The sequence below is a fragment of the Balaenoptera physalus genome (assembly GCF_965194825.1).
Source record: "Balaenoptera physalus genome assembly, chromosome: 3".
NCBI lineage: Eukaryota > Metazoa > Chordata > Mammalia > Artiodactyla > Balaenopteridae > Balaenoptera > Balaenoptera physalus.
Genome location: NC_138890.1, coordinates 136,881,733 through 136,894,230, shown reverse-complemented (window position 1 = coordinate 136,894,230; position 12,498 = coordinate 136,881,733). Strand labels below are relative to the sequence as shown.

General features: G+C 36.9%; 1 protein-coding gene across 1 annotated transcript; it reads right to left on the bottom strand.

The window, feature by feature from the left end:
* Positions 1-1,351: 1,351 nt before the first annotated feature.
* On the bottom strand, positions 1,352-12,087 carry MOCS2 (molybdenum cofactor synthesis 2). Its single transcript, XM_082455955.1, has 7 exons — positions 11,995-12,087; positions 10,874-10,995; positions 9,558-9,702; positions 6,507-6,634; positions 5,792-5,942; positions 4,797-4,920; positions 1,352-2,905 (listed from the first exon to the last, which is right to left on the bottom strand). Exons 3-7 carry the CDS (start codon positions 9,653-9,655, stop codon positions 2,837-2,839), a joined length of 570 nt encoding a protein of 189 aa, XP_082312081.1. The 5' UTR covers positions 9,656-9,702; positions 10,874-10,995; positions 11,995-12,087; the 3' UTR covers positions 1,352-2,836.
* Between the last annotated feature and the right edge of the window lie 411 nt (positions 12,088-12,498).

Here is a 12,498-nt window from a genome sequence, read left to right as displayed (position 1 = left end):
AATAAAGATCAGAGAGGGAATAAGTAAAATAGAGATCAAAAAACAATAGAAAAGATCAATAAAACCAAGAGCTGGTTTATTTTAAAAGATAAACGAAAGTGACAAACCTCTAGGCAGGCTCACCAGGAAGAAATGAGAGAGGACTCAAATAAACAAAATAAGAAATGAGAGAGGATAATTAACAACTGATACCACAGAAATACAAAAAAAAAAAAAAATCATTCAAAGCAATCTACAGATTTAGTGCGATCCCTATCAAAATACCCATAACATTTTTCACAGAATTAGAACAAAAAAATCCTAAAATTTATAAGGAACCACAAAAGACCCAGAACTGCTAAAGCAATCCTGAGAAAAAAGAACAATGCTGGAGGCATAACCCTTCCACCAGACTTCAGACTATACTACAAATCTACCATAACCAAAGCAGCATGGTACTGGCGCAAATGCACACACATAGATCAATGGAACAAAACAGAGAGTGCAGAAATAGACCCACACACCTATGGTCAGTTAATCCACAACAAAGGAGGCAAGAATGTACAATAGAGAAAAGACAATCTCTTCAACAAGTGGTGTTGCAAAAGCTGGACAGCTATATGTAAAACAATTAAATTAGAATATTCCCTCACACCATATACAAAAATAAACTCAAAATGGTTTAAAGACCTAAATATACGACATGACACCATAAAACTCCTAAAAGAGAACATAGGCAAAATATTTTTTGACATAAATCTCAGCAATTACTTTCTTAGGTCAGTCTCCCAAGGCAAAAGAAATAAAAATAAAAATAAACAAATAGGACCTAATGAAAGTTAAAAGCTCTTGCACAACAAAGGAAACCATCAACAAAATGAAAACCTACGGAATGGGAGAAAATACTTGCAATGATGCAACTGACAAGGGGTTAATATCAAAAATATATTTATAAACAGCTCATATAATATCGAAAAAACAAATGACCCAATCAGAAATTGGGCAGAAGACCCAAATAGACATTTTTCCAAAGAAGACATACAGATGACTAACAAGCACATGAAACACCACTAATTATTAAAGAAATGCAAATCAAAAACACAATGAGGTATCACCTCACTGAGTTATCACAGTCAGAATGGCTATCATCGAACAGTCTACAAATAATAAATACTGGAGAGGATGTGGAGAAAAAGGAACGTTTGAACACTGTTGGTGGTAATGTAAACTTGTGCAGCCACTATGGAAAACAGTATGGAGGTTCCTTAAAAAACTAAAAATAGAACTGCCACATGACTGAGCAATTCCACTCCTGGGTATATATCCAGAAAACATGAAAACTCTAATTCGAAAAGATACACGCACCACAATGTTCACAGCAGCACTATTTATTACATAATAGCCAAGACAGGGAAGCAACCCAACAGATGACTGGCTTAAGAAGATGTGACATATACACACATACACATACAATGGAATATTACTCACAACACACACAAAACAAAATCACCATTTGCAGCAACATGGATGGATTTATGGAATCTTATGCTTAGTGAAATAAGTCAGACAGAGAAAGACAAATGCTATATGATATCACTTATATGTGGAATCTAAAGAAATAACACAAATGAATCTATATACAAAACAGAAACACTCACAGACATAGAGAACAAACTTATGTTTACCAAAGGGGAGAGGACGAAGGGGAAGGACAAATTACGAGTATGGGATTAACAGATACAAACTACTATACATAAAACAGATAAGCAACAAGGATTTACTGTACAGCATAGGGAATTATACCAACATCTTGTAATAACCTATAATGGAATATAATATGCAAAAACCCCCAAATCACTATGCTGTACACCTAAAACTAACAAAATATTATAAGTCAATAATACTTCAATTTAAAAAAAAAAAGAACTATATGGAACTTATATACTAAGATCTACCAAGATGGTATATAGGTCGACCAAGCAAAAACTGGACCATTATTTAGTATAAAGATTTTGCAGAAAACGTTATTAATGATAATGTTGCTTAAGCTAAAAAAAACTATCTGAAAATACTTTACCAAATAATCATATAATTTTCCTTTTTAATTGGTTGTGGGTACAATTTTATAACTAACATTATAACACAAAGCACCCTTGTTGCTAGTTTGCCTTGTTTTACAACAATTTTATGCTAATTTATATACTGATACAATACTAATAACTAATAAAATATAATAAGTATTATGGTAAGATTATTGATTCTGAAATACTAGAAAGCTTCATATGATGAAATATCTTAGGTATTATCACTGAATTTTTAAAAACAGGAAAATATTGCTTTTAAACTTTTAAAATCACGTTTATTTAGCTTATTTTGAAAATACATAAATTCTAAAAATATATCATACCAAGAGTAACCGATAAGGACTTTTTACACCTTCCAGTTCCACCTACATTCCCAAAACGCATCCCTGACACCAGTGATATCACTGGGCATAGAGGTAGGGGGTTGGGGGCAGCCTCTGAGACAGTCACTGAGGAGGGCCCACACCTCAATGTGAGTCAAGTTACAGTTAGAGCTTAGTCATAGAATAATATGTCTACCACAGGCATCTTTCCTTACATTTAAATTATTCTTCCATTTTTTCCCTAAAGCCTTTCTTTCCTCTATCTCTAGTTCCCGAATAAGCCCTCATCCTAAACACTCATTTATTTTGCTTTTTTTTCTCTCTTGTTCCTCTGGTGTAACGTAAGAGTTTATGTTCAGTAAACTATCTCCTAGAGAAGAAAAATCAAAACATGATCAAAGATAAGAATTTACCAAGTTTAAATTTTAAGACTCTAAAAACCTAAGTGGTTTAATCATCGGTTGCCCAAAAGCATTCTTTGTTTCTTTTCCAAGATGATGATGATTCTTCATACATTTCCTAAAAAGCAGAACCATAATAAGAATTTAAAGGAGAGCATTTTAATAAATGCAAATATATCTGAATAAATCAGGCAAATGAATATCACAACTATTTATATCTGCTCCTCTTTTAACAATCCAATGGCCATTTGCATAAGGCAATGAGAGCAAACAAACGAATAAACATGCTCCCTACACTCAAGGACTCAGTCGAGTAGGAGAAACGACAGACAAGAAGCCTTAACAAGACAAGGGGCAAACACAGAAAGCAATAAACAATTAATTCCACTTGGGATCATGACAGGATCCCTGGGCAAGGTTATGTAGGGAAGATGGAAGGTCTTTAAACATTTTTTTCTTTCCAGACACACCTACTACTTCCACGTTTCTAAATACGCGTTTCCAAAGGCCGAAGGGATATTTCCCTTAGCTTTGAAATTAAGAGACCACCACAAAGGTTCCTAAACAGGTCTGAGCTGCGTGGTGGTGGCAACCACTCTGTAAGTGCGTGCCCAACCCACCTGCCCATTCCTTGCCTGTATCACAGATGATCTCAAAGCACGGGCTGAAACCAGAACCAGACTAAAATTCAGATAATTTTTGGACAGAAGGGGAATAAGAATATATCACTTTCTCTTCTCACTCTCTAGTCAGATTCTATTTCTGCAGGGGTAGAAATCCAAATTCAATTATCCTCTGAACACCTGTACACCCTCCCACCCTCTACAGAAAGAGAAGTAAATAGAAAGCCCAGCCAGTTCTCGAAGCATCACAATGAGAGTATACCCCCAACTCCTACCCACTCCCTTATTTGGGGGGCCTACCGTCTCATCTACTTTGTCAGCTGGCTGTCCATTCTTTGCTCCAAGGCAAAGAATCTCTTCCAGCCAGGCTCACAATTCATTCTGGAATACTTTTCCTACCTTGCTCTCTCCAGGGTCTCATGGTCTATCAAAATTGTGGCAGCCTTGTTCACAGCAAAGCAACCAGATATCTGAGCTTCACTAAGACAGATTCCTTTCACATATCCTATCCTCTAATCCCTAAGTATCCCCTTATAACAATGGATTTCAGTTTTTATCCAGAAAATATGGTCACTAAATTTCACAGGTGCTGGTTCAGAGTCCAATTTGCTCATCTCACCACTGGTCCTTCACCCTGGCCTTCTGCTCTACTGGGCAGTGGATCCATTCCTCAGCTTTGCTATCAGCCACAATGCTGTGGGCAATTTGAGGCTCTTAAGTGTAATTACACATTTCTGAGAATACAGAGTGATCCCACTGTTGAGATTACTACATCGAGGGAGAAATCAGGGAGCTGGGCCTTTTCATATCTTCAGAATGCTCTCTTTAAGCAGGGACTTGTTTGCTTTTATTGATGGGTTTGATGTATGGACAGAAAACAAGCTAGAATTTCCTAGTTAGGTTTTTAAATCCACTTACTATGCATTTTCTCCAAGGAGGCAATATCCCACTTTTCTTTTCCTAAAATGAAGGAGTTCTAGGAGAAGGCTCTTTTGCCTTGAGAGGTCTCCATTATAGCCATTGACTAAATAGCCATGCATTATTCCTGTTCTCCAAAGGAAAGACCCTCTAACTCAAGGGAATTCTAATATAAGGGATAATACTTCATATATGATCCACTGGAACGTTCTAGACTAGGAATTCTAACTGTTACCACTTGTTGAGGTATTCTCCAGGCCATGCATTCTTTGGGGCACATATTTTTCATGCTTAATAAACCTTGGAAAGGAGATTATTACATAAACACCCCATTTCCTAGAAAAAAGAAAACGAGATTCTATGAAGTCAGGGAAGTACATACTCTGTATGTACTCTTCTTCCTTGTTCTTTAAAAATTCCTGAGAAAAATCATGTCCAAAGACAAAATTCGATATTTTCCTAACTTACCTTTTTCCATATGGGCACCTTGGCTTTTAAAGTATCAATGGCATAGCTCACAGCTTCGAGGGATGCAGTCCTATGGGCTGAGGACACAGCAATGATAATGCTTGCTTCTGACACTGGAACTAAGCTTTAACAAAATGAAGAAAAAAATTCATCATCTCCTCTGAAGCTACATGTTAAAAAATCTACTAGACATGTGAAAAAAAAAAAATTCCAGTGAAGCATTCCTAGAACTAAATATCCAGTTTTGTTTTACCTAAACATCCCATTTAGTTAGAAAACAGTAATTCATCCCAGTTGCATTTAGCAGGAGATGCCAAGCTTGTGACTAATCTATTAGCATGTATCCACTAAATTTACTGAATGGGCAACAAGATGAAAAGTACCTCACTGATTCAACAAATATCTGATCAAACAAACAAGGCACAGTGCCAGGTAATGCCTAGAAATAAAAACTAATCGCATGATGAATATAAGGTAGAATTTAAAGTATTAAATAGTAATGAACAGTAAATAACAGAATTGATAACATTAATAAAATTATAGTTACCAATAACAAAGTAATAACTAATAGATGATAGATTTAGTCCCATTGCTGGGTTCTTTTCAAAGCCTGGAACTCCACTCTTCTTGGTGATACAAAACAGCAAACTAAACTAATGACCTTAAAAGGCTTTTACATCAAAAAAATCTCAGACTGTCATATAAACAGGGTACAGACTACAAAACAATTCTGAAAAGGTCTCATGGCCTTTAGCACATATCAGCACAGACTGTTGGGCACAGGGCCAAAGAATCTTGCACATTTGGACTTTGTTACAGCATCAGCCATTCTCCAAATGTTACAATGTAACAAGCAGCCTTAAAGCCACTGTCTGCCAGAATGATAAACAAACCTCCCTTTCGGGGTAACACAGGATGCCAATGAAAGATTCCAGAATCAGAATTAGTACAAAGGCGGAAAACGACTACACTTAAACTGATAAAGGAAATCATACCCAAGCCGATGGAACACTGCTATGTGTTTGACTGGCCATTTCTGCCTAATGTCACTACAAATTTTTCTGACTTCATTTTCTGCCATTGGTAGATATGCTTCATACTCTAAGCTAATGACTTTTTTCCCTTCGAAGTTATTCCTTGTAGTTCCTAAAATAAAAAAAAATAAAAACAATACAAAATAAGCTTTCTCCCTACAGTAGAAATAGCACACTAATAGAATTAAAAAAGGATTATTTTTGCATAGACGAGTAGCATACCAATTTGTCTAAAAATTACTTTGAAATTTTCTAAACACAAAAACTTGATTAGAAAATCGAGATAATCATCACAAAGATGAGGAAATAAAATGACACTGATTAGCCAGGTTTACTGAAAACATTCAAATGACAAACCAGTATATATTCCCTTTGTAACAATTAGAATTTGACACTTAAAAGGAAAATATTATGTTCCCAGGATTATCAGAATTCTCTCTGCTAATAATGACTTTTAGTCTACTTTTTTTTTTTTTTTTTGCCTTTAACATAGGTTAATTTGAAGATTAGTAAAACAAAACAAGAATTAAAAAAATTTCTACTCACCACCATGGGTAATCCTGGCTAACTGCTCCGTATCTTAAAATCCTCTTACTATTAACACTGAACATGAGAAACACCTGCTAATTTCTACTGTCTTGTATAGTCAATAGATGCTATGAAAATTACAACTCACCTACAAATAGGGATATTGCACCACAGAGTGGAGAAATCACCAGCTGTGAGACTTCATCTACTGAAAGTTGCTCAGATGTGAATTTTATTATATCTTTCGATTTCTCTTCAACTTCATTTATATCTTTCCTGGAAATAAAATATTACCAAACCTTAACATTGGTACTAGAGTAAAAACACCCAGCTTATAGGCTATGTTTCAATTTATATATTTTTTCTATATTAGATGTGTTAGGAGGCATGATTTGATCCGAATGATAAAAATAAGCAAGTGTAAAATTTTAGCAAAACTCAGTAATTTTACAAATATCCCTAACGAATCAAGCATGATATAAAAAGGAACTTACCATTAACATGATCACTTAAAATGTAATCTATTTCATTTGCCAACGTATTCCAAACTCTCTCCTGCATCCACACACACATCACCTCTAACCACTGGATTACCAAGCACCACACCCAGAACTGCCTTTTTCTTTACCCAAAAAGGAGGGCAAGCAGAATGATGACTGTTCCAAGCAGGAACTGGGTTCACTTCATAATCAGGCACAACCTCAGTTAAGTAACTGAGGAAATAAAGGAATTGACTGCACGCCTATTCACCAGATGCTGTAAAAGTCCTTCACCATGCATTTCTCATTTCATTCATCAAGCGTTTATTTCGTACTCACTAAGGGTCAGAGACTAAGCCCACACACTGGATACAGACCAGGGAACAAAAGACCTGCCTCCAGCACTCAGGGCACTTATGCTAGTGGAGGAACAAAGCAATAAATAGGAATTACAAATAGGGATAACTAATGGAAACAAACAGCGTTCTGAGACAGAGCATGGGGGCTGGGGAAGGTGTGTTTAAGATAAGAGGACCATGCTACTGAAAAAAAACCATTCAGATGCTACTGGATTCCAAGATGCTTCAACCTCCTGTACATGTCACCTGAGCTTCTTCCACTTCATCTTGCAATACGATATAGGTAACCCAAACATCGTCTATGAACTTCAGACCACACTGAGTTCCCACAACTTGATTCTATAATAACATAGATTCTAAAACTGCATGTTACAAATCCTGTCAAACACACTCAAATCATACACAATGCTGCTGAGTATCTTCCTAGTCTTCCCAAAGAACAGTTCTAACCATCACATACAAACACACACCTATGGCAGCCCACTGTTTGCTGAATAAATTACAAACTCAAAAAAAAATAGCATTTTTCTATATCATGGTGGTGATATGGTGACCACAGTTTCCAAATAAAACTGAGATACATATCTAACAGAGAATTCTATTATTTCCAAATAATAGGACTAAGAAAATCCAATCTCTATCAACATGCCAGGCAATTGGCTTTACAATATTTATTCTTCACTTTTGGGACACTATCCTACAGAAAAGTGGGGAAGAAATGGGTGAAAAAAATAAATAAGCATCCTTGGCTTGTTCTTTTCTTTAATAAAACCAAAGTTTTGTCATCCAATATGATATTTACTTGATTTTGGAGAAAAACACTATCAAATTAAGAAAGTTTTCTTTCATTCCTAACTTATAAGAGTTTTCAGTTAGGGATGATTATTAATTTCTACATTATTTCTCAGTTGACAAATTAAGTCTCATTCTGTCTGCCTCTCCAGACTATACTAAGAAGTGTTCTTCAGTATGGAGGCTCCTTAAAAAACTAAAAATAGAACTACCATACAACCCAGCAATCCCACTGCTGGGCATATACCCTTAGAAAACCATAATTCAAAAAGAGTCATGTACCACAATGTTCATTGCAGCTCTATTTACAATAGTCAGGACATGGAAGCAACCTAAGTGTCCATCGACAGATGAATGGATAAAGAAGATGTGGCACATATACACAATGGAATATTACTCAGCCATAAAAATAACGAAATTGAGATATTTGTAGTGAGGTGGATGGACCTAGAGTCTGTCATACAGAGTGAAGTAAGTCAGAAAGAGAAAAACAAATACCATATGCTCATACATATATATGGAATCTAAAAAAAAATGGTTCTGAAGAACCTAAGGGCAGGGCAGGAATAAAGACGGAGACATAGAGGATGGACTTGAGGACATGGGGAGGGGGAAGGGTAAGCTGGGACAAAGTGAGAGAGTGGCATGGACATATATACACTACCAAATGTAAAACAGATAGCTAGTGGGAAGCAGCCGCATAGCACAGGGAGATCAGCTCGGTGCTTTGTGACCACCTAGAGGGGTGGGGTAGGGAGGGTGGGAGGGAGATGCAAGAGGGAGGAGATATGGGGATATATGTATACGTATAGCTGATTCACTTTGTTATAAAGCAGAAACTAACACACCATTGTAAAGCAATTATACTCCAATAAAGATGTTAAAAAAATAAATAATAAAAATAATAATGGGTTAAATTAAAACAAAAACCAAATGTTCTTACACATTATCCTACTCAGACATGGCTTACTTTATTTGGAAAGATGGAAAGATGACATGGGTCCTAGAGCCACTAGCAATATAACTATAATAATAAAGCTGTTTTTATACCTGGAAAATGGTAAGCGTTTTTCAGGAAGAGTGATCTTTTTACTTTCCAGCTATGCAATTTTTCTACATTTCTCTGCGCCCAGGAGAGCTATTATCCAGTATTAATAAGCATATTTGTGGAAAAGTACACAGAGAGTCCAATAATAATCTGAGTTCAAATGTTGGCTCTGCCACTTATTAGCTCTGTGATCTTAGACAAGTTTTTTAACTTCTCCCTCCTGCAAAATAGGAGTATTAAAACTCCAGTGTCTAGCGCTGTGCCTGACACAAAATCTCAATAAACCATGTTAAATCAATAGAATGAACAAATCAAGATGACATTAAACTGCTTACAACACAACTGATGCAGAGATGATAGGTATTTATAAGTCCATCTGCACCAATAAAGAGTTGCTGCTTTACCAAGAGTTGGTGCAGACAGCCTTACAAAGAGTATACAGTTAAAGGAAACCATATATAAGTTATTATCTGTATGATCCTTCTCCACAAGATTGCCTAAGAAAAACCTATCTCACATACCCAGGTGGCTCAAAAGCACTATCCTCCACTAATTGGGGGGATAATGGCAATTTCGTCTCCTGATTGAAGCAGGAGGAGCTGATCTCCAAGCTCGACATATTCTTGACGAACAGCAAATATCACCTGATTTCTGACATCAGCCAATCTGAAGGGAAAAAAGTATAATTAGATGTATCAATGCTGTTAGACCCCAAATCTCCTCAGCTGCAATCAAAATTACATAAATATTACTTTATGAAGCATCATCTGCAAAATCGCTAATTAAACTCATATTTTGCAGAGAAAGGATATATCCACTGAAGATAAGTATGTTTACTTATTCACCACAAAGAATGCAGTAAACTGCTAACAACTCTTTACTGGATGTTGGGTGTCTTGGGGAATTAAAGAAACAAACAAAAAAACACTAGACTGGAGACAACATTCAGACCAGGTCAAAAAAAAAGGACAATTTCTTAATCAGTACATGCCCTCCCCAGGAGCTTTCCATCTAAGCATACAAGTATACTAAGTATACCCTGAAAGGTTCCAAAACACCAGGTGCCTCTCAGCAGGTAAAACGTTAAAGGTAAAGTAGGAAGAGGCCCCACTATGTTTCATTGATTATCAGGGCATTTTAAGACTTAAAAAGATATGAAATCAAGAAGGAATAATTTTCTTTTTGAACATACATTGTGGGCTGTCTTTTACACAGCACTAAGACTTCCAAGTTAAACATTCACACAATTTAAGTGACACTACTAATATACCTGGAACACGTTCAAATAGGCCACTTTTATATTTTGTTCCAAAAAAGACTCATTGAGGTACGAACAACAGCAGTAAAATGATATTTTCAAGAACCAGAAAAAAAATCAAATATTGTAAAAACTCAAATTCAGCAGCATCTAACGTTTGTTATCTTTCATTTTTCTTTCAATCTTAGAAATTTCTATTTTGAGTTCTCTAAAGAAGGGGCAGGACATAAAAGTTTAAAGCACACATTTTTTAACAGAATATGTAACAATTTCATTTAACGTTACAAAAATGCAGAATCTACATTTTCAGTATTTTGTAGATTATAAAAGCAAATATAATCATGTCCCTTTGGGAGTGTCACAGCTCACTGCGTTTTTTAAGTAGAATATATTTAACCTTTATTAAGGAATTTTGCATTTTTAAATACTAGAACTTAAGTTTTCAGAAAAAATACAACTAATGATCCTTTTGACATTAAACATGGAAATCTAAATTAACTTTTTACTTTTATCATTTACTCACACATTTTTAAATATTAAAAAGTGTTAATCATATACATTCTGCAAATTTTTAACTACCCAGGATGGCGCGTTTCTATCTCATTCCACAGCTGCAATGCTTTTATTTCTTGTGGCACAGAAATGGTCTCTGAGCGAATTCCTGTTATTTCAGCACTTTCTGCAAAATACAACACTTCCACCTGAAAAGAAAGAAAATGTTTTTAACGATAACAACCCATAGTCCTTTTCTGACTGTCCACGCTGGGTTTTGTTGTTCAAATGTATTACTTTAATCAAAGACACTTTTTATAAATTAGAAAAAATTAAAAGTGCCCATAAAAATTTCAGCATACCTACAAGTTCAAATTTTGAAAAATTTTTATGTTTTAAGTACAAGTCAGACTAATTTCCAGATGCTTTTTAGTTTTATAAATGTTATGTGTGCCACAACTAAAATCCTAACAATATCTTCTTAGAAACCATGAGGTTGGCCTTTAACTGACATAAAATTATAGCACCTTTTATACTTAAGCAGTGAACAAATGTCTGAGTCAAGAGACGAATTACACAAATAAATGACCAAATAAGTTAAAGACACATCTTTCACGGTTGTCATATGACCTTTGATTCCAGTCTACATTACATTGAACCCAGCTGTCCAGGAGTAAGTTAGGCAACATACAAACCCTGATATTTACAAAAGCAGATGGGTCTGAAATACAGGATAAATTGCTATTTCCTAGGACAAACCTATGCAGACAGCCTGGTATCTAAGCGATCCGACCAAGTAAAATAACCCACCTGTGACTGAGAGCAAATCATTCTCTACGAAATAATCAGAGGCCTGCAAATAATCAAGGGTTCGCAAATGCACAGATGGAGCACATTTCATCAAAGAATTCTTAGTTAAGGGCATTTCTTTTAAAATTGAAAACTTGTCTTCTTAGAAACGAACAATCTGAGAAGCAAGGGCAAATATCGCGGGTGCCTTTAGAAACCAGCTGGTCTTCCAGGCCGTCACCTGCAGAACAAGAGTTCGCGGAATGGACTTGACTTTCGCTGGGGAGACCGGAGCAAAGCCTCCGAAGTCGGGAGGGCCCACCGCGGCGGTGGAGGTCGCCGGGGTCTGGCCGAGCAGGACCGGGTCTGTGGAGGGAAAGGGAGAACAGACACATCCCGGAGGGTTTCCCCATTCTTACCTGGCACCGCGGCACCATCCCGCCAGGGAACCCTAGCCGGGTATCCTGGCGCGGAAGCCGAGGCGTCTGGTCGACGCAGCGCGCAGGCGCAACCTGCCGGCCCCCTCCGCCCACATCGAGCATGCGCAGAGCTAGCTCCTCCCCGCTCTTCTCCCTGCTTCGTTTGCGCAGCAGGCGCTTGCAACTTGGTGTTCACTCGCGGATGGGTCGCGGTGGTGGGCGAGAGCTGTAGGTGTAGCTAAATGGGAAAAGGGCTGGCCACGCATGTCTTTAGCCTCAGCTGAGAGGCTGAAGTGTGGGAGAGCTGACCCCGGACTCTCCTGGACATCTGCCACCTCCGTTATAGAAGCTCGACTGTTTCCGCCGCTTAACTGCAGGGTTCTCTTTAACACTTTTTATTTACCCAGCCTTCTGCTTTATGATTACTGTTCCCTAAAGACTTAAAGCATTCAACGTATCTGAGCACTCGAACTGTATCACATTTACACTTTTCCTGTTTGCTAC